This window comes from Ovis aries, chromosome 3 (assembly GCF_016772045.2).
Source record: "Ovis aries strain OAR_USU_Benz2616 breed Rambouillet chromosome 3, ARS-UI_Ramb_v3.0, whole genome shotgun sequence".
NCBI lineage: Eukaryota > Metazoa > Chordata > Mammalia > Artiodactyla > Bovidae > Ovis > Ovis aries.
In genome coordinates, this window is record NC_056056.1 from 116,261,479 (window position 1) to 116,286,207 (window position 24,729).

At 37.3% G+C, this 24,729-nt stretch overlaps 1 protein-coding gene across 1 annotated transcript in view; it reads left to right on the forward strand.

Moving 5' to 3' along the window:
- The window catches only part of OTOGL (otogelin like), a 172,538-nt gene that overhangs the window by 20,710 nt on the left and 127,099 nt on the right, over positions 1 to 24,729 (forward strand). Inside the window, exons 7-15 of the mRNA XM_060412481.1 lie at positions 924 to 1,129; positions 7,218 to 7,345; positions 7,702 to 7,808; positions 15,322 to 15,428; positions 16,170 to 16,295; positions 17,595 to 17,703; positions 18,794 to 18,840; positions 19,314 to 19,459; positions 20,793 to 20,916. Coding sequence (XP_060268464.1) covers positions 924 to 1,129; positions 7,218 to 7,345; positions 7,702 to 7,808; positions 15,322 to 15,428; positions 16,170 to 16,295; positions 17,595 to 17,703; positions 18,794 to 18,840; positions 19,314 to 19,459; positions 20,793 to 20,916 — 1,100 coding nt within the window. The remainder of the gene's footprint in view (positions 1 to 923; positions 1,130 to 7,217; positions 7,346 to 7,701; positions 7,809 to 15,321; positions 15,429 to 16,169; positions 16,296 to 17,594; positions 17,704 to 18,793; positions 18,841 to 19,313; positions 19,460 to 20,792; positions 20,917 to 24,729) is intronic.

A 24,729-nucleotide genomic window follows, 5' to 3' on the forward strand; every position in this document is an offset into this window, starting at 1 on the left:
GGAACTCAATAATTTAAAATTTTGGAGAGAAATATTTGAACATATCTACTAACCTCTCATCTTACATTATTGTTTATAATTTTCAGTTAGCATGGCTATTTTAGTAAAAATGATTTTTTTCTCTCATTTCCTTAATTACTGACACCTGCTCTTTCCTGTAATACTTTCTGATGGAAGGAGGACAGTGTTCTTTCAAAAGCATTCTAGGTGACTTACTGTGCTTTTAAAATGCCTAACTGTTTTCTTCAGTTCTCTTATGTCTCTCGGTTCTCTTGTATGTGTATGTATTTGTGAAAAAATGGAAAGACTAGATATTGGATCAGGAGTTTAACCATTTAGTGTGACCCTTGCTTAAATAGATCAAATTGTATGCAACTTAAAAATTATAAATATAATCCCTATGCAATACTGCATGGAAAGTATCTTTATTCTTAAAGATATACTTTGCAGCATTAAAGCTGTAAATCATAACTAATCATGCCTAGACTTTTTTTGTGGGAAAAATGATGATTTGTATCAAGGTGATATTTTGGGGATAGGAGCTTTTAATTTCTTACAGCCAATTTTAAAACAAAATTAAACAAAAGCACACTTAAGCAATGTGCTTACATACTTTGAGCATTATTTATTCTTACTTCAAAATTGTTGAGCAGCATTTTAGATTATTTTAAACTCTCTGTAAGTATAAAATCTAAGTATGCAGAAATAGGTATAATTTTTCCTGCATTTATTTCAATATTAAAATTTCAAAAATGTTGAGATTTTCTATAGGGTGGTTCCTTGGGAAATCTAATTGCATGGTTTATTCAACAATTTTGAATAATAATTATCTTTTATTTCTCAGTCACTTCAAGAAAGAAATAGATCATCTGTAATTGATGTTTCATCATAATTCTTAGATTGCCTGTGTTCTGTTTTTCAAGTTTAACATTGCCTCAGACAATTGGACAGGTTTTCATTGAGAAGCTAGCTGACTATATTCTGGTGAAAACAACCTTTGGATTTTCATTGGCCTGGGATGGAATATCTGGAATTTACTTGAAGCTGTCTGAGGAGCATAAAGGGAAATCATGTGGCCTATGTGCAAACTACAATGGCATTCAGTCTGATGATTTCATCATTCAGCAAGGTGAGCTGGTGGAGGAGAAGAAAGGAGTGGGTACCTCTGAGGTCTTCCTTCTAAACCGATCACTCTGTTTATATACCCAGAAGGGAACAAAACTTGTTCTAGGTTGGATAAAAAATGGTAGCTGTTACTTGCCTGCTTACATGATTTTAAGTGAGGTTTGAACAGGAAAATGTTTTTGTGTCATTCTTGAAATCCATGAGCTAATTTACATTTGTTAAATTAATACAAGTCAGGTTTTACTCATGTAACAAATACTAACTGAGCATTTACTTTGTGTCTGGCACTGTTGTAGGAGCTTAGGATATGTCAGGGAACAAAGCAAAAACTCCTCCCCTATTGGGGCTTATATTTTAGTGTTTCAAACCCATTTGGGGCAAATTTGTCTAATTTTGGATAAAGCATAGTTTGCTTCTAGTCTGGGTAGGAATAAATTAAATTACTGCTACACAATGGTTTTGTGAATATAATAAAATGCAAGCAGAATTTATAAAAGTCAAAAAATAACTTGGAAAGATTTTTTTTATCATGTATGATGATGTACACATCATTCACTCAACTTCATTCTAAGTCATGAAACTAATCTTGGTGAGCTATTAAAAATAGGTTCTGTTTTAGTATGGGTACTAGTGTGCAGTGGCAATAAAATAAGAGAATTACAGGACTCATTCATGATTTGCAGCCATATATAAATGTGCAATAAAAAAGAATACTGTGCTTAGTGCCAGCAGACCTGGCTTTGAATCTTGTTCTAAGTCTTACAAGTTTTATAACTTGAGGCATCTCAATTAATCTCTCTGATACTCAGTTTCTTCAGCTATAAAATAGGAATTAAAATATTTTGGAACTCACAGTAGTCTTAATAATAATAAGATAGATTCATACTATTTATAGTAATAGTTAATATGAGTACATGGGCTTCCCAGATGGCTCAGTGGTAAAGAATCTACATGCTAAGCAGAAGACGTGAGTTTGATCCCTGGATCAGGAAGATCCCCTGGAGAAGGCAATCCCTTGGACATAGGAGCCTGGCAGGCTACAGTCCATGGGGTAAAAAAAAATTGGACATGACTTAGTGACTAAACAACAATAACAATATGATTACATAGCTATGTTATTCCCAACTCTTACAACATCATTCATGCAAGTGAAAGTCGCTCAGTCATGTCCGACTCTGTGTGACTCCATGGACTATACAGTCTATGGAATTCTCCAGGCCAGAATACCGGAGTGGGTAGCCTTTCCCATCTCCAGGGGATCTTCCCAACCCAGGGATAAAACCCAGGTCTCCTTCATTGCAGGTGGATTCCTTACCAGCTGAGCCATGTGAGGTGGGTGGTATTTTCTTAAGTTTACAATGAGAGCACGAGGCGATGTGTCCGATGTAATATAGCTTGTAACTGGTGCTATCAGAATTGAGCTATAGCTCCAATTCGCTCCCAATGCTTTGCCTAGATAAACATGAGAGATATTGAATTTAATCTGTAAACTGCTATATAATACTTTCTGTTTTACATTATAAAATTAACGAGAAGAGTTGCCCATATGTTGTGTTTTAAGGGAATGAAAGTCCTACTTAGAGTGTGAGTTCTGGAATCAAATTCTGCTTTGCCCCTTATTAAACTTTATAAGTTTAATGGTATACTAGTAGTGTATACTTCATAGAGTTGCAAGGTTTAAATGAGATAATCTGTGTAAAATACTTAGTACAGTGCCTGGCTTGGCAAATTGTTAATTACTGAATTATTTACTGTTATTTATTGGAAATCACTGTTAATTATTATGTTGATTATTTACCGTTATTATTACTGTTAATTACTGGCTAATTTATAGTCATCTCCTAGTGCTCTCTATAAGCCTGTAATGGAGCTAACAGGAACATGTTTAATTAAAAACATTGCTTTAAGAGGCCCTTGTTAATATGCCTACATTTTCCCTGTATGGATACTGCTTCATCAGTGTTAGTTTGCTAGTAGCTAAAGAGCAGGGCTTCAAGGAGTCAATTTTCTTACATAAAAAATGAAGATAATAATAATAACCCTGAGGCCTTCCCAGATTGTGAGGATCTAATGAGAAAATGTAAATGAAAGTGTTTCAAAGTGAGCACAATACAAATCTGCAGCATAGAGATCATTCTGAAACAGTGTTTTGCATCCAGTTGGGTATTTAGAAATGAGAGAGTTCGCAAAGTTGGCATGTTGAGACTATATTAGGAAGTAGAGTTTTGGACCCAGGCAGAACCAATTAGATGTTAATTATTGATTTCTTTCTCTTCTGTATAAAAGCATTATGAGTATTATTGAGAGCTAGAAAAGAGTTAAAGAAGACTGCTATGGGTAACTTCCCCGGGGACATTTAGGGAGCATGGTACAGAAACTGGGGTAGAAAATAGCTGCTCTTGTTAGAGGCAGAGAGATTCAGATTAGGATTTGAGTTAAAAGTCAGACAGGCTTTGATAAGCTGGAACATGGAATGGTTGCTCTCAATGACATAATTGGGCTACATGTAAAGGACTGTTGTTATCAGGTTATTTGTGGGAGAAGACCAGAAGGAGGAAATTTGACTGAATTATGGCTGAGCTGGCAGTAGGCAAGAAGGATCCTGGAAAGTATGTGGAAGAAGCCTGAAGAGAGATTTCAGCTTTTTCACAATTTTAAAGCGTATAGTATAAAGCAGGCTTCCCAGGTGGCGCTAGTGGTAAAGAACCCGCCTGCCAATGCAGGAGATAGAGGAGATGAGGGTTGGTTCGCTGGGTCAGAAGATTCTCTGGGTCAGAAGATTCCCTGGAAGAGGACACGGCAACCCACTCCAGTAGTCCTGTCTAGAGAATCTCATGGACAGAGGAACCTGGTGGGCTACAGTCCATGGGGTCGCAAAGTGTTAAATATGACTGAAGTGACTTGACACGCCTGTACCAAGCAGAATGATTTTAAAAACTAACTTACAATAATTTAGAAGGATGTGACTAGAACCTGCCTTTTGATTTTCTTCCATACTGTAATAATGCAAGAAGATGTCCATTGTTGAGCTGTATTACCTTTAGCTTAAAGATGCCCAGTATTCATATACCCCCTCCCTTTTGAACCTTCCTCCCATCTCCCATATGTATACCTATGGCTGATTCATGTTAAGGTTTGACAGAAAACAAGAAAATTCTGTAAAGCAATTATCCTTCAATTAAACAAAAAGATACCTAGTATTGTCTTGAAACAGTCTGTACTTTGCTGATTAGATAAATCTTTAGAGGCAGAGCGGTAGTTTGACTGAATGCCATTGAATTCATTGTTTCCTAACAGTGATTAAAATTATATTTCTCTGTGCATTCCTATGCATTATTCAGGCTGATTTCACAAAGAAATGGGCCTTTTCAGAATTTCTGTAGATATAGAAAGATTTAAGTTTGTTGTTTAGTTGAGATTCTTATTCCATAATTCATGTCTATAGCTAGCTACACATCATCAGAGAACCCCTGATTTTCTTTTGTTTTTCTAGCATAATAATTAATAGTGTCTCTCTTTTACTCTTAGAAGTGTGCTAATATGGACAATAAATTACTTCATTGTAGCACATTTTATATGAAGCATTTTAATTTTTGTTTTGCAGCCTCCAAGACCACCAGTTGGTTTGGATTTAAAGTCTCATAATAATACAATGCAGTTTAATAACAATAGCTAAATATGTGCTTAAACGTTGGAATTAAAATGACCTCTACAGAATTGCCCTAGTTGTTGAGTCACATTAAAATTTGTGTATAAATGGAAAAAAGTTGGCCCTAGGAAATATTTTTGATTCTTCAGACCTTTAAAATATGCTGGAGACTTCCCTGGTTGTCTGGAGATTAAGAATCCACTTTGAAAAACAAAAACAAAAAACAAAGAATCCACTGTGCAGTGCAGGGGATGCAGATTCGATCCCGAGTAGGTGAACCAAGATCCTCCGTGTGGAGCAGCTAAGCGGGCGCATCACAACTAGAGTGTCCGTGCACTACAGCGGAAGATCTGCACGGCACAACGAAGGTCCAGACCTGAACGTGAAGTCGCTCAGTTGTGTCCGACTCTTTGCGACCCCATGGACTGTAGCCTACCAGGCTCTTCAGTCCATGGAATTTTCCAGAAAAGAGTACTGGAGTGGGTTGCCATTTCCTCCTCCAGGGGATCTTCCCAACCCAGGGATTGAACCTGGGTCGCCCTCACTGTAGGCAGACGCTTTACCGTCTGAGCCACCAGGGAAGCCCCTGAGTGCAGCACAAAAAACCAACGCAGCCAAATAAACACATATTTTCAAAAAGACCCTTGAAGGAAAAATTTATGGTGATGCTTTGAAATGAAATGTGACTATAAATTTATTTAAAAGGAACATTAGTTTTCCCTTTTAAAAATTAAGTATGTTAGATCCAACCTATACTTTGTCGAGTGTGACACATTTCCAACAATATCAGAGAATGAGGTGGACCAAACATCTAGGATTCTAATAATCTATTTAATAAACCTGGCAAACTTCCTTGTGTTTATTTGTTCCTTTATTTAGCAAATATATTTTGAGCACCCACTTTATACAAGATAGTAAACTAGGGATCCAGCAATAGGATAGCTTAGACAAGCTCTCCCCCTTCATTTAGTAGAAGGCAAAATAAATAAAGAGACAAATTAAAACACAATTTTTGTGAGCAATAGCAGCCATGAAAAGAAGAGGGAAAGGAAACTGACAGTGTTTGTTTAGAGGATCTAGAGCACATGCCAGAGAAAGCTTCTCTGAGGAGGTCACGCTGAATAGAATTCCACATGAGGTCAGGGAGAGAGCAGAGGGGAAGTTGGGGGGAAGAGTGACCTTGAAGGAGGGGATGCAAGATCAAAAGCAGAAGCAGGGTGGGAATGAGCATGAGTGGAGAATGGTACAAAGCCCGAATGCTTGGAGTTGGTTGACCAAGAATAGGAGAGGAAGATGTAAGAGAGGTGGGATGGGATAGAGTCGATGGGGTAGGGAGTCGGGGGAGTGCAGAGGCCAGATCAGAAAGTCTTTCAGGCCCCAGTAAAGTCTGGGAGTTTATACTAACAGAGCAAAGCTTTCTTATGGGTAAACGTCCACAGTCTTTCCAACAATTGGTAGTAGTAAGTAGACATCTTCCTATCTGGAAGAAACTGAGAGTAGTGAACCATTTGACTTGCTGTTTTTGATTCTCGTGGTGCAGTAACTTGTATTGAATGGTACACCTGTGGCTGTGTATATCTCAGTGGTGGAGAAGCTAACACTCAGACATGAAGACTAACTGTTAGATAGAACTTCAAGATGTCATCTTATTTGGATCTGCTAAGGAACCATGGTTTCAGATTCTGCCCTTGTCTGAATGTGGGGCAGAATTCATTTTCATGTCAGGCCTTGAACTTGTCCTCAGACAGGTAGACAGCCCAGAGTGCTCTCCAGCAACCGTCTGCTTGTTGCTGCTGTACGTTAGCTCCTGAATCTTGCTTCAGAATAATGCTGGGAAGGTATGTGGATTCTTAATCTCTCCTGAGCATCTTAGAAACACTATTCATCATATTCACATGAAATTAATTCACTTCTTAGTCCCCTCTTCTCCAGCTGTCTTTTACATTTTTTCATTGTCTGTATGACCATCCTCTGAAATCTCCATGAGGGCACTAGATACCCCCTAAATGAAGCTACAATTTTAGTAAGGTTTTGGCTAATGTCAACTAGAATGAAAGGGCTGTCTGAAAATTTTTATACCAAACTTTTACTTATGTTTTTAGTTCTATGCATATTTTTCTCCTCTTTGCAGTATACACTACAGGCTAATTAGTACTTTACTGGTGTGTATGTGGTGCCACTCACTTTCAACCCTCCCCCATGTTCCTTCAATGAAGTTTGCTTTTTCTACTCCAATGGTATTATTGGTATTTGGTACTTAAGCTTTGTTCAATTTATTTTTATGGATATTATGCTAAAGTAATTCTATAGTCTAATATCATTGGTAATTATAAAGTTACTGAGTTTAGCTTTTTGACGAGAAATTTTATGTTGGTGAACTGTGTGTTTGTGGAAAGTGATCCTATTACATATATTTTTGTGTGTGTGTGTTTGTGTGAAATAGAGGACTATACAGAAGACATTGCTGTGTTTGCAAATAGATGGTCGGTGCAAACTCCAGATGACACCAAATGTGTACCCACACCTTCAGATTTTCCAAATCCTTGCTCCAGCGGAATGCCAGCATTTGAGGTAAATATGATGTGAAAAACTTTGGCATGTGGGATACAGCACACGTATAATTGTATTTGTATGTTTCACACTAAGCATTTTTAGTGTAAACACAACATATTTAAACACTATTAAATTCCAGGAATGTAATGCAAGAAGAATAAATTTGTGTTTACTTCCAAAATGATGAATGCAACGAGCTTCATAAAAGTGGTGCTCATTATGAAAACAGTTAGAAAATGTTTAAATTTATAAGCCTACATACCTTCTCTTTCCTAATAAGAACAGAGAACCTTGCAAATAGATCAACGGAAAAAAATGAGAGTACATGCATATCATTTAGTACGTTCTAGTGACTCCCATCTTTTTCTGCATAGGCAATCTTCTTCAAGTGTCAGATCCTGTTGCAGTTTCCCTTTTTGAGCTGCCATGAATATATTGATCCATACTTATATATTGCCAGCTGTGTTAATGATCTTTGCAAGTAAGTGAAATAATTAGTATTTATAATGAAATTCTTTTATCCAAAAAGAAGAGCAAAAACCATTCTATAACTTTACTATCTCAACAGTTGACAGAATGTAGTGGGAAATGTAGAAACATAAGCTGTACTAAAGCTATTAAAAACTTACTGGGTAATAGTCACACTGCATTTGAAAATATGTGATGAGAATGATGATGATGGTGGTGAAAGTAGCTCAGTCGTATCTGACTCTTTGCGACCCCATGGACTCTATAGTCCATGGAATTCTCCAGGCCAGAATACTGGAGTGGGTAGCCTTTCCCTTCTCCAGGGGCTCTTCCCAACCCAGGGCTCAAACCCAGGTCTCCTGCATTGCAAGCGAATTCTTTACCAGCTGAGCCACAAGGGAAGCCCCAAAATATGTGGGTTATTTTGAAATATCTTTTGATGTTGATTTCTAACATAATTCCACAGTGATAAGGGAACAGACTTGTATGATTTCAATACCTTTAGGCCGTGACACTTTTTGCAGCTTGTTTTATGTCCCTGGATATGTTCCAGTGTCTCCTAGTTTGTAGTCTATGGGACCTTGAATAGAGTTTGTATCCTACTGTTGTATGAAAATTGTATAAGTCTTAATTATTTTTCATTGGTTCATGGTGCTTTCCAGGTCTACCATATCCTTCTACTTTTCTGTACATTCATTCTATTAATTTTTGAGAGTTTGGTATTGAAACTCCAACTAAAAACAGTATAAACAATAATGAAAATATGAAAAAATGAGATATGAGTTATATTGATGACAAAGTTACAGATTCTGCTAAGAACATTGCCTTATGTATTGCCTATGTGTGTAACTGAAAGAAATGCTAAATATAAGCAGAAAATTAGGGAAACTAAACGTGTAATATTTTTCACACCAAGGTTACAGGCTCCTGTATTCATTCCTCGGTTAAGAACACCAGACAAAGGCGATTGTCTAGGGAGTAAATTCAGTGAGACTCATCACAATATGTTCATCAATATAGATTACCATTATTGAAGTCTTTTTATTTTTTTCAAAAATTTAACAAGATACATGCACACCAATATTCATAGCAGCACTATTAACAATAGCCAAGATATGGAAACAATTTAAGTGTCCATGAACAGATAAATGGATAAAGAGGCTGCGGCATAGGGGACATACGTATATGTATGGCAGATTCATGCTGATGTATGGCAAAAGCCAACACAATATTGTCAAGCAAATATCCTTGGATTCAAACTAAATTAAGAAAAAAATGTGACATATCTATATATCCCACGGAATACTACTCAGTCATAAAGAGAATGAAATAATGCCATTTGCAGCAACATGGATGAACCTAGAGAATATCAGGCTAAGTCAGAAAGAGAAAGACAAATGCCATATGCTATCACTTACACGTGAAATCTAAAATAGTAGCGAATTAATGGATTTATGAAACAGAAACAGACAGTCATAGAAGACAAGCTTATGTTACCAAAGGGGACAAGCTGTGGGCAGGGGTAAATTAGGAGTTTTGGATTAGCAGATACAAAATACTGTATGTATAATAGAAAAGAACAAAGTCCTACTGAATAGATCAGGGAACTGTATTCAATATCCTGTAATAAAACATAATGGAAAAGAAAATGGAAAAGAATGTGTATATATGTATAACTGAATCACTTTGCTGTACACCAGAAACTAACACAACATTGTAAATCAATTACACTTCAATTAAAAAAAATTACCAAATGTACGTGATTAGCTATCTTGAGTGTTAGAGTATCTCAAGAAATTTTTAATATACTTTTACTTTTTAAGTATTCCAAGAAGTATAAATGGTACATGGAAACATTGTTATGAAAGACCAGACTGATTTTTGTTTGAATAAAATCTCTGAAATTAAATCCTGGTAGCTTGTTAGGAGGTTTAAGTTTACCAAAGTTGAAAACAAACAGGAAAGGTGAAAACAAGCAGGAAAGGTTGAGGTAGTGTGAAATTATGTTACTTATAATCACCCTGCCTTTAACTAGATTAAGATAATTATAAAAATAATGAACGCAATGATATTTTCCAGATATTAAAATGAGATTGTTTGGGATACTTGTTAATTTTGAGTTAAGTACAGTTATACCTTTATTCGTATGTATAGTCTAAATTTCAGGGAGTTTTTTTAACTAATGCAGGAGCTTTGAAAGAATACTCCCTCTGCCCAAAATATTGAGTACTGACCTTTCTTTATATTTAACAACATTCTGTTCTCTATTTGGTTTTACTTTTCATATAAGTGCTGTATTGTTATATCTCTGTTCTATCAGTCTCTTTTGGAGGGATCTGTAGGTAGTCCATTGCCCTTACTTCTGGCAGATCCAGAAAAGTCATTCTCCATTTATTAGTTGGGATATTGTTAGGCTGCCTCAACTGGCAGAATATCAGGGACTTCAATTAAATTGAATGCTTGTATTTCTCTCGTGAAGTCGAGGCTGGCGAGTGGTCTTGGGTTCATAGCGTGTGTCTGCTCCACGAGTTTTCCAGTGACTCAGTGATACTATTGGCTATGTCATCTCTCAGGGTCTAGGGTATTATTCTCAATTTCACTGTCAAAAACTGTCTGCCATGGCCATGTCCATCTTTTAGCCCTTAGGAAGGGAGAAAGGGAAATAAAGAACTGTCATAGCTCAGTGAGTAGAGTCTGCCTGTGGTGCAGGAGACCTGGGTTCAGTCCTTGGGTCAGCAAGATCCCCTGGAGAAGGAAATGGCAAACCTATTCTAGTACTATTGCCTGGAAAATCCCATGGACAGAGGAGCCTGGTGGGCTACAGTCCATGGGGTCGCAAAAGTTGGACATGCCTTAGCGACTAAAACCCACTACCAGCATTTTTAAAGGAAGAGATCTAGACGTTTCATGCACATTTTCACTTTTAACCCTTTGGCCAGAGCTTAGAAATGTGGGGCCCTAAATGGGAAACCTTAAAACAAAGGGCTAGCTTTGCGGTTTAGAGCTAAGATGGTGCCTGGCGGAAGAGATGAGGGCGTGGCTTAAGTTGTTTGTCAAAATTTTTGATTGGCTCTCTTGATTTCCGTGCACGTGGACAGCCCGTGATCACCATAGACCCCTGTCGTGATGTAAGCACGTGGTAATCTGGCCTTTACCTTGATTGGTAGAACTATGGAAAGTCCCTCGCAAAACCCCCCCCTGCTTGACTAAACCAGGAGCTTACGACAATAAAGCGGAACTGCTTAGACAGAACCCCTGTCGCCTTTGATTGTCTCTCACTCGCGGAGGGGCTGGGTTGGCGGACAGCAGGCTCACTTTTCCTCGGGACCCCTCAGCTCTGCTGAGGGAAGTTCCACTGCCTCTCTCTTTCAGTGGAGCCCCCCCTGCAAGAAACATGACCACCCCTAGAAGTAAGGACCGCTGGGAAATGTCTTTGGCTGGGCAGCCATATGCTCAGCAAAAACTTGCAGGTTCTAATATTAAAAAGAACAGGGAGCCGGGCACAAAATGTAGGCTGCTGTGCCTGCTTCATCTGAAATTTCATCATTAAGAAGTTAGCATTTTTGTCTCGGAATTTTGTGTCTTTACGCTTTGAATTTTGAAAGCTAGTTGCTTTCTTCAGAGCAAATGAAAACAGCAGAATAGTGAAATACCTTTACTGGTTGAAATCAGCTGACACCTTAAGATCTGCATTTGAGCTGAAGAAGCCAGGCAAAGCAGGCATGTAAAGCAAACAAAAGACTATGCAAGTGAATAAGTGTGCATTGATAAAATGGAAGAGGGAAGGCACCAGAGCTGGCCTTTTACTCTCCTCAGTAGTCCATCCAGGACTACACCCGCCTACATTCTTTTTCCCCTAAAGGAGATTCTGTTCATTTCTTATATTAAAGGACTGCCTCACAGGGATTCTATACCATGATTATATAATTATGAATCTGTTGAATACAAATGTCCTGCTTGGATTAGGATAGTATATTGGATTCAATTTAATACATATTTCCTGAGTGTCTATTCTGAATTGAGCATTATGTCACATCTTGGTGCAATAGAAACAATTTGTTATGTTGATTTTTAATTTATTTTATTTAAAAACTTTTTGTGAGGTATAACTGATTTCAATATTATATTAATTTCAGGTATATAACAGTGATTGTATATGTTTATGGATTATTTTCTATTCAGAGTTATTATAAAATATTGACTATATTCTCTATGCTGTACTATACATGCTTGTATCTTGTTTATTTTATACCTAGTAGTTTGCACCTCTTAACCCCTGTTTTCTCCTATTTTGTCCCACCCCACGCCCTCTCCCTACTAGTTTGATAACCACTAGTTTTGTTCTCTGTGAGTCTGTTTTTCTTTTGTTATATTCATTCATTTAATTTTTAAAAAATTTGACCTATAAGTGAAAACACACAGTATTTACTTTCTTACTAAGCATAATACCCTTCAGGCCCATCCATGTTTCTGCAAATGGCAAAATTGTATTCCCTGTTTTGGCTGTGTAACATTCCATTTATAATATTCCATATATAATATTGTCTTTATCCATTCACCTGTTGATGGACAGTTAGGTTACTTCCATAACTTGGCTATTATAAGTAATGCTATGTGCTAAGTCACTTCAGTCATGTCCAACTCTTTGCGACTCTATGGACTGAAGCCTGCCAGCTCCTCTGACCATGGGGTTCTCCAGGCAAGAATACTGGAGTGGTTTGCCGTGCCCTCCTCCAGGGAGTTTTCCCAACCCAGGGATTGAACCCGCATCTATTCTGTCTCCTGTATTGTCAGGCGAGTTCTTTACTACTAACTTCCCTGATGGCTCAGACTGTAAAAAACCTGCCTGCAATACAGGAGACCTGTGTTCAATCCCTGAGTCAGGAAGATCCCCTGGAGAAGGAAATGGCAACTCACTTCAGTATTCTTGACAGGAAAATCCCATGGACAGAGCCTGGCAGGCGCTAGTCCCTGAGGTCACAAAGTCAGGACACAACTGAGCAACTAACACTTTCACTTTTAGTGCCTCCTGAGAAGTACGGCAAAACAAATTTGGGGTGTTTCCAGAACACAGAAAGTGTGTCTGGAGCATGGTGAATGGAAGAGAGAGAGGAGATGAAGTTAGAGAAGTAGGCAGTGTCTAGATGACCTAGAGTCTTAGGGCTCAGCTCATAGTAAGGAGTGTGAATTTTCGCTTGATTTCCTGACTATTCTCAGATCTGAATTTGCCTTTTGCCTAGTTTTTTAACTTCTCCTTATTCCAGGTAGGTTGAGTGTGTTTTATCCTGGATTGTGTTAGAATGTCAGTTAATTTGTTTAGAATGTAATAAATCAAGGGGGCAGGGGATGGTACAAAATGAAAACACAAGGCCCGTTGTTAAAAAAAATTGCTAAGCATTCAAGATAGTGACAGCGGAGCATTAAATGAATACAGGATCCAACTAAGTGAGAGCCTTTTTAAGAGCAGGGTCTGTGTGACTGACTGCACAGGTCACATTCCCATGAAACTGGTTCTGGTCTTGATAAATTTTGCTTGAAAAAATGAATGCCTTCTACTGATGAAAAATTAATGCTGTTGTGAACATTGATAAGCATGTATCTTTTCAAATTAGCGCTTTTGCTTTCTTCAGATATATACCCAAGAGTGGAACTGCTTGATCATAGGGTAATTCTATTTTTAGTTTTTTGAGGAATTTTCATTCTCTTTCCCATAGTGGCTATACTGTTTTACATTCCCACCAGTAGTTCACTTGAGTTCCTTTTTCTCCACCTCTTCACCAACAGTTTGTTATTAGTTGTTGTTGTTGTTGGTTTTTTTTGACAACAGCCATCCTGACAGGTGTGAAGTGATATCTCATTGTGGTTTTGATTTGCATTTCCCTGATGATTAGTGACATTGAGCATCCTTTCATGTGTCTGTTGGCCATGGAAACAGAAACACTTTAGAAATCGTCCCTGTCCTAGGAACTCAGATTCTCATGGGGCAGAAAAACAGGTTCTCAGCAATTGTACATGCTTTAAATGCAAAATACAGTGAGCGTGGAGGAGAGAACAACTAACCGTCTCAGGGAGTGCCTAGAGAAAATGATAGCTGGGTTGGAATTTGAAGGATGATACAATACCAGTCCTTGAACTCAGGTCCTCCTCATTCTGCTTCTAATAATGCTGAACTTAGCAGCAAGGAAATGCTTCTAATCTTGCCACACCCAAGTCAATTGATTTAAAAACAACTGTTACTTAATGCTTATTTTCCTTATTAAAGCTAATATCCAAAATGGAAAAATAAGCTAATTTTCCCCTCAGTAAATAGTTTGTTGCCCAACTGTTGTTTTTATGCAATGCCATATGTAATGTGCCTAGTATGGTTTCTAGTGGAACACAGACGATTAGGATAATAGTTGCGTTAGGTTGGAAAACCAATATTCAGTTACTTTATTAGCTTTCAAAGCCTCCATTAATTGTAAGAAAAAATGCATATGTTTAAAGTAAATCATAAATTTAACGTCTTTCTAAGAATTCAACAGTTTTAACTTACCCTTTTTTTCAGAGACTTGTTTGGAGATTTAGAATATTTTCTGTGCTTCTGAAGTCTTCAGTCCTTTTCTTCCTTCTAAAGCTTAGTTAATTGGACTAGATAATCTGCATGACTCCAGTTACAGTAACACAGGATAAGGGCAACTTGAGATCAGTGGTTTTTACAATAGAAATACTGAAAATGCTAAGGTTCACAAAATACAGCATTCTTAAGGGTGTAAAGGTATTTAGCTATTTAGACTTTCAGTTGGGTTGAAAAACAAGCCAACTATCTTATAAACACTGTTGATTTTATAGATGCCTTGTTAATCTGCTTTGGGAATTGGCTGACCTCTTATATTTGTTTGGGGGAGTTTCTAAGGTGATTATAAAAAAATACTTAGAGATTATTCACTCTTGGCAACATTAGCAAAGTAATTGGCTTTAGTAATTTAAACCTGAAGGAATTAAAAATCTTTTAAATCTCAGATGAAATGCTGTTTATTTAATCCTTCACAAGTGCTTATTATTAGTATTGATTTTATTCCAGCATGTAAACTATCAAGAGCATGGTGTCTTAGAAATCATTTTCATATTTGATATATTTGTTATGATAGGATTATCAAGTAGGATTAATAAATAATAATATTGATAAGATTTATTAAATTTTGAAAGGTCTGGGATGCTTTGTATGGGAGCAAAAAAATACAAGGATTCTAGAATAAATGTCATAATTAAAATAGAAATCTTTTTCAGTATGGTACTCTGTTGAATCCAAAGAAAAATGGCCAAATTATTGAAAGACTTAAATGAAACAATTGACTTAGTCTTTTAAATCTGGGATCCCATATGTATATGTTTTCTGCATTATTATACATTATATACATACATTTAAGCTGACATCAACTAATATTAGAATATTCACCACATAGCTTTTCTCCAGAATAGGAGCTCAAGGGCACAGTTCCTGTAAATATTTCCTGTATGATTTGATCTGTCTTTTCACTTCCCAGAACTCATGATGATGAAACCTATTGTCGAGCAGCCACCGAGTATGCTAGAGCCTGCTCCCATGCGGGCTACCCTATTCAAGATTGGAGAGATGACTTTCCAGCATGCAGTATGTTTCCTTATTTTCTAGCCGTGTCTGTGTACTTCTGTTAATTTTAGGCTTATCCTAGTACTCAAAACTTACCCTACCTGTCAAAACTAGTGAACTGCAAAGACTTGTTATTGATGCAATAATATTGGTAAACTTTTGAATACTTTTTAAACACTCTAATCTTTGTCTTTATCTGGTTTACTTGACTTATTATGATAATCTCTCACATATGTTGCTGCAAATAGCATTATTTCATTCTTTTTATGACTGAGTAATATTCTAAGATAAATACCATATGGTAAAGCATACATGTGGAATCTAAAAGATAAAAAGAAACAAATGAACTTATTTCTGAAATAGAAAGAGACTCACAGACACAGAAAACAAACCAAGGGGAAAAGAAAGGTGGGGGGGTGGCGGAGAGTAAATTAGGAGGCTGAGATTTAAATATACACACTACTATGTATAAAATAGATAACCAGTAGGGACCTACAGTATAGTACAGGGAACCATATTCAATATTATGTGATAATATATAAAGGAAAATAATCTGAAGAAGAATTTATATATATATAATATGTATAATGTATATTATATATATATAACTGAATCACTGTGATGTACACCTGAAACCTACAAGATATTGTAAATCAACTATACTTCAATTAAAAAATTAAAAACAAACCAAAAAAACACTGTAATCTTTTCAAAGAGAGTTGAGTAACATTGACTTACTGCTCACCTGTTTGCCCATTTTAGTCGATAAATGTGATGACAGCTTTGTCCATCGGGATTGTATCAGTTGTTGCCCACCAACCTGCACATTTGAGAAACAGTGTCTTGGGAGCAATCTCCATTGTCTTGATGGATGTTATTGCCCAGATGGTAAGTGCCTCATGAAAGAAACTGTATCTGCACTCATGGTGACTAGCACCCTGTGATCCAAGAATCATGTCTTAGTGTCCTCTCTTGGGATGTTAGGGCTATTGCAAATTTTATCCCCTTGTAGGATTTGATCCTTGAAGCAACTATAAGGAATGGATGCTTTTCTTTAATAAAAGCCTTTGATCCCTGGATCAGCAAGATTCCCTGGAGAAGGAAATGGCAACCCATTCCAGTACTCTAGCCTGGGAAATCCCATGGACAGAGGAACCTGGTGGGCTGCATTCCATGGTGGTCCCAAAAGAGTTGGACACGACAGCAACTAAACAACAGCAACAATAATTTATATATTTTCATTTTTTAAAGACAAAATCAAATTCAGAAAAAAAGTCTTCATATCCTGGTAGTACAAGATTTTAGTCCGGATGTAGTTTTAATATTTGTAATTAGAAGTGACATAGCAAATGATAGAGATGGGGTTTAAATCTGCAATACAAATTAATAGATATTTATAAGAACATTGAGGATTTACTCAAACCTGTTTAATTTTGCAGATTAAAAAATAGAATCCCAGAGATGATATGGGATTTTTCCCACTGTCTTATACTTAATACGAGTGAGGACTACTTAAAATCAGATCTATTGACCTCGGTCCATTGTTCTGTCAATGCTACTCAAAGTCCGTTGGACCAGTGCCAGGCCTGAAGTGTTTGCTCCCAGTCAATGATGTGATAAGGACTTTGCACCAGAACATAAATCCATACACCAGAATATAATCCCTTTGACTAGAAAGTCTTACTCTGAAAAATGATCAGCTGCATCAAAGAATGTGCTTGGTAACATTGGTTCAACCACCTTTACTCGTTAGAAAGAAGCAACAAATACAGCTCTGCTGTACTAGCTCTTTGAGAAGCATTTCCTGGCTCTTTATTATCTGTGTGATGATAGTGTATATCTCTCATTTTCACATAAACAGAAATTAAACGGAATAAATTCAATACTTTCTCCCTCCTCTCCTCCCCTCTTCTCTTAAAAGCAAAGAGACATTAGTTGCCCTATTTCTGTGTTGTGAATCTTAACATTTTGATAGCAGGTAATGGGATAATAAAGTTGAAAACAGCTGAAATAGACCCTTATAATGTAGCTACTGATTGAGACAGAGCCAGGCTCCTTAAAAGTAATTTGTATTTCTAGCACCTAGTGAAAACAAGTGTTCAATAAAAGTTGGCTGAATTATTATATTCAAAGAATATCATTCTTATTACTTCTTTTGTGCATTTGATATATATTTTTCTTAAATAGGCCTCATAATGGAAAATGGGACTTGCATCTCCTTGGAAAACTGCCCATGCAATTTTCATGGATTAGCTTATTCAGTTGGCTCAAAAATTGAACAAGAATGTACTGAATGGTATGTGATCAATTACAGCTAATTATTTCTGGGTACCTGACTAGGTGACAATCTTACCTTGACATATGTTTAAAGAGATATAACTTTTTACTGATTTTTCTTCCAAAAATTCCCAGACTCAGTTTCATTGTATTTAAAGCTTTTACAGCAACAAGGGAGTAGGAGGGACCATCTATATTTTCTTTTATGACATAGCTCTTCTCACTTCTGTTGGCAATTCTATAAACTTTTATATCCATGTGATGAACTGTTGAATAATCACTAATTTGCACTTGCTTTTACTCACAGGATTTGACGGTTCTCTTGTCCTTCTGTACTGAGTACTTTAAAAAGTGACTCTTCATATCACCAATTTTGGGCCATGATTAGAGACTTTTCAACATTCTTAAGTTAGCTAACTAATTAGCTACTATAGCCAAAGATTAAATCCCTCCAGGGCAGTCTAAAAAGAAATAGAGGTATAAATGTCATTAGGCAATTTTCCCTTTGCTGTCTGTATATATAACTGAAATACAGTTGAAAACCAACCCTGTTCTTAGATGCTGATTTGAATTCCTGCCTTTCAGAGATTATTCTTTCCTCTAAAATTCATTATCTGTTTGATGGTAGAAGGCAGAATTTATCTTACAAATGGGACATCTTTTCTCTCTCTTTAATGTCTGATGATCTGCAAAGCCAACTTTAAAGTTTTTAGTAGTGACTAGTAAAAACATGAAGTGACTTATTAATCTTAACTCATTGTATGTATTTCTCTAATGATATGGGTAAATGTTGTATTGTGTGTGGCCTTTTTTTTTTCGTTTAAGCAATGAAGGAAGGACAGAAACAGAAGTTCTCTGCTTAGTACTTTTGTTCTTGACTGATCTGCACTACCATTGTATCATCTTTATTGATTTTTAATAAATAATAATTTAGGTGCTGGCCAGTCCAAGTTGATCAGTTAATTGAACTTTTGGAGAGACATTTTTCAGGTCAGATTATTCTGAACCTAAGAAATGTGATACATTTCATATGTTAACCACTACATTATTGCAAACATTCATATAATTTCTCTGTGCAGCTAGATTAATATTTTTATCATTTTATTTAGTGTGTGCGTTGGTGGAGTTTGGAACTGCACTGAGCATGACTGCCCAGGTAATCTTTTAAAATGCTTTTAAAGAAAATGTCTTGATTTTCTTGAAACTGAGGAGGAAGCTAGCACTGACTTTTTATGAGGTCTTCTCATATGTAACAAGAGATGTAATGATCTTTAAATCCAGATATTCGGAAGATAAGTGGAAAATTGAATAAATGATAGCTCTGAGCAGACAACTTTGGTAAAAATGTATGAAAATTGTACAAATATTATAAACTCTAAAAAAAGTGGAATAGCTATCATTAAATAAATTTAAAATGTAATCAAATAATTTAGCAAGTTTGTCAAACTAGTAAATTTTAAACACTCTAACTATTCCTTTTGTTACCTGAATAGTTACTATAAGTTGGCCTACTGCTTTTTTTTGACCTACTGCTTTTTAAGAGTAAACATAACTTCTTCCTCCTCCTCCTTTTCTCCTTTTTCCTTCCTCTTCTCTTCCTGTCCCCACCCCTGCTTCTCCTTCTTCTAGTTCAGTGCTCTGTTGTAGGTGATTCTCATTTTACTACTTTTGATGGTCGACATTATTCTTTCATTGGCATGTGCCAATACATCCTTGTAAAAGGAACTGGAAAAGATAAATTCACAATTACTTTACAGAAAGCTCACTGTGAACAGGTAAGAACATTTCAAAGTGATCAGAGGAATGTTCATTTTTTTTGGCTCAAACTTCTTATCTAGGTTAAAAATAGTAACATGAATGGGTATAGTTGTTTTCTTCAGAAATCAGACACCATTGATTGTTAAGATGCATCATTATTCTGTATACCACAGTGAAAAAAACATGTTGATGATTGATCTATGTATGCTATTAACTTTATCATGTATTCTGGTTTCAAAGATATCAAAATATAAGTCTTAGATTAAATACTATATATTTATTGCATTTTCTTTCTTAAAAATAGTGTTTATATGTATAGATTTTTGAAACATTTCATGCATGACTGCACAATAAGCAATGTTTTTTGTTGCCTCAAAACTGCTATCTTAAAGATGATTTTTGACAGAGTTTAACATGTTTCACATCATTCTAAATAGATATGATGGCTTTTTCTTTTAGCATATAGGAATATTTATTTTAGACCTTTTCTTGAAATAAACACGTCTATAATTTGTAATGGCTTTCCTGGTAGCTCAGACGGTAAAGCATCTTCCTGCAATGCAGGAGACCTGGGTTCGATCCCTGGGTCAGGAAGATCCCCTGGAGAAGGAAATGGCAACCCACTCCAGTATTCTTGCCTGGAGAATTCCATGGACAGAGGAGCCTGGTGGGCTACAGTCCATGGGATCACAAAGAGTCGGACATGACTGAGCATCTTCACTTCACTTCATAATTTGTAAACAAAGAAACACAGATCTTTCATTTCTCTTTCTGAATCAAGTAGTCAAATTTTGGCAAAATCTTTTATTCTACTTTTATTCCAACATAAAGTGGTTGTTTCCAACAAAATTCCAATCTAGTTTATGAGCTTTTTTTAGTTTGATTTTTTTTCCCCGTGCAGTATGTCAGAGTCTTAATTAGCTTTCCACATGGAATTGTAATTCTCTTGGTTCTTTTCTGTACTGAATTTTTTACATTTAAATACCACAGATGAATTTGGAAAGGTACTTTATGTTCTATGGAAAACGTAATTATTGGCACTTTATTGAAAACATTTCTATTTAATAATCTATTTAATCTGTAAAAGACACATATATGCACAAGGTGTATTTACTATAAAGATATAGTTTATTAGTAATGGGGCTGCATGAGATTCACAGTAAAATGTGTAACTCCTTTATAATATTGCTTATTCTCAAGTCTTCTGTATACCAGAAATTTTTATCTGTCTACGCTCTCTCCTTTCTTCTCTGCTTCATCTCCCGTTTCTCTCTTCCGTTGTCCTTGTCCGTGACTAGGTCTCCCTTTTTCTCTCTCATTCCTTTAATTGATAATTTGATTTTTATGCAGAACCTTGGCTTGGTCTGCCTTCAGTCGGTAACTCTGATTTTGGAGGATGATTTTAACAAACAAGTGACCCTTAGTAGGGGAGGACAAATCCTCACCAGTCCTAACCAAGGCTTCAGTCTGAATGGTAAGAAGCAATGCCAATGGTATACTTTTCTTACATTAACAATAATGACAACACAACCTAAATGGAGTCTTCTCCCATTAACTGACTAACCTAACATTTATTGAGTACCTGTGTGTTTCCAGGTCCTCAGCCAAACTTAGTGGAGACCACCATGTTTATGGGGCTCAGTGTTTATCTCAAGTGTCGTATGGGACAGTGCAGACACAGAGTATTTCCATTGTTGCATGAAGTTCTATTGGGTAATGCTGTGCCTGGATATTTTCAGTTTGGATTTGATGCTGAAACAGTGGTAGCCATCTGAGAAACACTGAAAGAGGCTGGGGATCTCAAATGAAAATGGAGATAACTTGAGGTTTTGAACATTGGCTTCCCTGATAGCTCAGTTGACAAAGAATCCTCCTGCAATGCAGGAGATCCTGGTTCAATTCTGGGGCTGGGAGTATCCGCTGGAGAAGGGACAGGCTACCTATTCCTGTATTCTTGGTCTTCCCCAGTGGCTCAGCTGGTAAGGAATCTGCCTGCAATGCAGGAGACCTGGGTTTGATCCCTGGGTTGCAAAGATCTCCTGGAGAAGGAAAAGGCTACCCACTCCAGTATTCTGGCCTGGAGAATGACATGGACTGTATAGTCCATGGGGTCACAAAGAGTCAGACACAACTGAGCAACCTTCACTTCACTTCAAGTGGCCTAGAGTTTGGAAGAGGAAAGATGCAAGTAAATGACCACTTAAAGATATGATAAACTCAAAGATATGCACAGAGACTTTGGGAGTCTAAATGATTAGGTATATCTCACCCAGCACTGGGAGTGCTGGTGTGGTCAGGAAGCTCTTCTTAAAGAAAGGCTATCCAGTTGAGCATTTACAGCTGAGGAATTGCCAGGATGAAGGAGATGGGGAAAGTGTTCTAGGCATAGCAAAGAGGAGAACTATGGAGTATGTTAAGGGGAACTTTAACTAGCTTGGCACTGCTACAGCATGAAGAAGCTAAGTATAGAATGTCCAGAGATAAGAACAGGGAAAGAGATGGGCATGAGAATGAGGACGGTCTTATTTTTTTGATTGAAGTATAGCTGACTTACAATATAAGTTTCAGGTGTACAGCATAGTGATTCAATATTTTAATAGATCAAATCCATTACAAAAAAATGGCTGTATTTCCTTTTGCTGTACAAAACATCCTTCTTGCTTATCTAATTTATACATAGTAATTTGTAGCTCTTAATCTCAGTTCAGTTCAGTCACTCAGACGTGTCCGACTCTTTGCGACCCCACGAACTGCAGCATGCCAGGCCTCCCTGTGCATCACCAACTCCCGGAGTTCACTCAGACTCACGTCCATCAAGTCCATGATGCCATCCAGCCGTCTCATCCTCTGTCGTCCGCTTCTCCTCCTGCCCCCAATTCCTCCCAGCATCAGAGTCTTTCCCAATGAGTCAACTCTTCACATGAGGTGGCCAGAGTACTGGAGCTTCAGCTTTAGCATCATTCCTTCCAAAGAAATCCCAGGGCTGATCTCCTTCAGAATGGACTGGTTGGATCTCCTTCAGTCCAAGGGACTCTCAAGAGTCTTCTCCAACACCACAGTTCAAACGCATCAATTCTTCGGCACTCAGCCTTCTTTACAGTCCAACTCTCACACGCATATATGACCACAGGAAAAACCATAGCCTTGACTAGACGGGCCTTAGTCGGCAAAGTAATGTCTCTGCTTTTGAATATACCGTGTAGGTTGGTCATAACTTTTCTTCCAAGGAGTAAGTGTCTTTTAATTTCATGGCTGCAATCACCATCTGCAGTGATTTTGGAGCCCCCCAAAATAATGTCTGCCACTGTTTCCACTGTTTCCCCATCTATTTGCCATGAAGCGATGGAACCAGATGCCATGATCTTCGTTTCCTGAATGTTGAGCTTTAAGCCAACTTTTTCACTCTTGTCTTTCACTTTCATCAAGAGGCTTTTAGTTCCTCTTCACTTTCTGCCATAAGGGTGATGTCATCTGCATATCTGAGGTTATTGATATTTCTCCCGGCAATCTTGATTCCAGCTTGTGTTTCTTGCAGCCCAGCCTTTCTCATGATGTACTCTGCATAGAAGTTAAATAAGCAGGGTGACAATATACAGCCTTGACCCACTCCTTTTCCGATTTGGAACCAGTCTGTTGTTCCATGTCCAGTTCTAACTGTTGCTTCCTGACCTGCATACAGATTTCTCAAGAGGCAGGTCAGGTGGTCTGGTTCCCATCTCTTTCAGAATTTTCCACAGTTTATTGTGATCCACACAGTCCAAGTCTTTGGTATAGTCAATAAAGCAGAAATAGATGTTTTTCTGGAACTCTCTTGCTTTTTCGATGATCCAGCAGATGTTGGCAATTTGATCTCTGGTTCCTCTGCCTTTTCTAAATCCAGCTTGAACATCAGGAAGTTCACGGTTCACGTATTGCTGAAGCCTGGCTTGGAGAATTTTGAGCATTACTTTACTCGCGTGTGAGATGAGTGCAATTGTGCGGTAATCCTGGGAGGCTGTGTTCATGCCTGTGTTTGAGTGTAGCTACTTATAACAGTCACTTTTGCTCTCAGAAGTGCTTGATTTGTAAGATAAATTTTATGATCACACTCAGTGTCATTCAAGGGTATTTACTGAACTTGATATGAAATTAGTATGCAATTGTTATTATTTGACCTTGTTTGTGTACAAAGATGACAATGTCATATGCTTCAACCTAATAAGCAAGAGAGTTTTAATGAGGAGACTGACAGTTCTTTTTTTCTTAGTAGACTATTATAACAACACTATGGACGTGGATTTGAGAAATGTTAGAAAGGAGACATGGAGAACAGTTAGGACGTTATTAGAGTAGAGCAGATAAGGATTTGAGGAGAAACTGATGCAAGGCAGTGACAGTAGAGAGGGAAAGAAGAAAACAGATTGAGCTTTTAGTTAGGGAAAAAAAACCATTATCTACTTGGCGATGGAAGGGCAATAAGAAAAATGATGTGTTCAAGAATAATTCTCGGATTTCTGGGTTTGATGACAGACTGATGCAATCGTGATAGGGACTGCAGGAAGAACTTTTATGGTGGCAAAAGTCAAGTTCGATCTTTTTTTTAAAAACTGCTCATTGGAATGTCTGATGTTGAAGCTGAAACTCCAGTAGTTTGGCCATCTGATGCGAAGAGCTGACTCCTTGGAAAAGACCCTGATGCTGGGAAAGATTGAGGGCAGAAGGAGAAGGGGACGACAAAGGATGAGATGGTTGGATGGCATCACTGACTCGATGGACATGGGTTTGGGTTGACTCTGGGAGTTGGTGATAACAGGGAGGCCTGGCGTGCTGCGGTTCATGGGGTCACAAAGAGTCGGACACGACTGAGCGACTGAACTGAACTGAACTGAACTGAAGATAATTACTCCACAATATTGTGATGGTTTTTGCCATACATCAACATGAATCTTGAACACAAGTTTCTCTTCTGTAAAGATACCTCATAAAATGATGCTTCTGTAGTGCTGTGCTCTCTTTTTCACTGAATGTCTCGAGGGAATAGGGAATTTTTGAAAAAGTGCCACTTCCTTATCGACTCATGACCAATTTGGGGGACATAACACACACACACACACACACACACACACACACGAAGTAAAGGAATATAGATCCAATTTTAAATGTCTGACTGTTGAGTTGTGGTACATGTACACAATGGAATATGACTCAGCCATTAAAAAGAATACATTTGAATTGGTTCTAATGAGGTGGATGAAACTGGAGCCTATTATACAGAGTGAAGTAAGTCAGAAAGAAAAACACCAATACA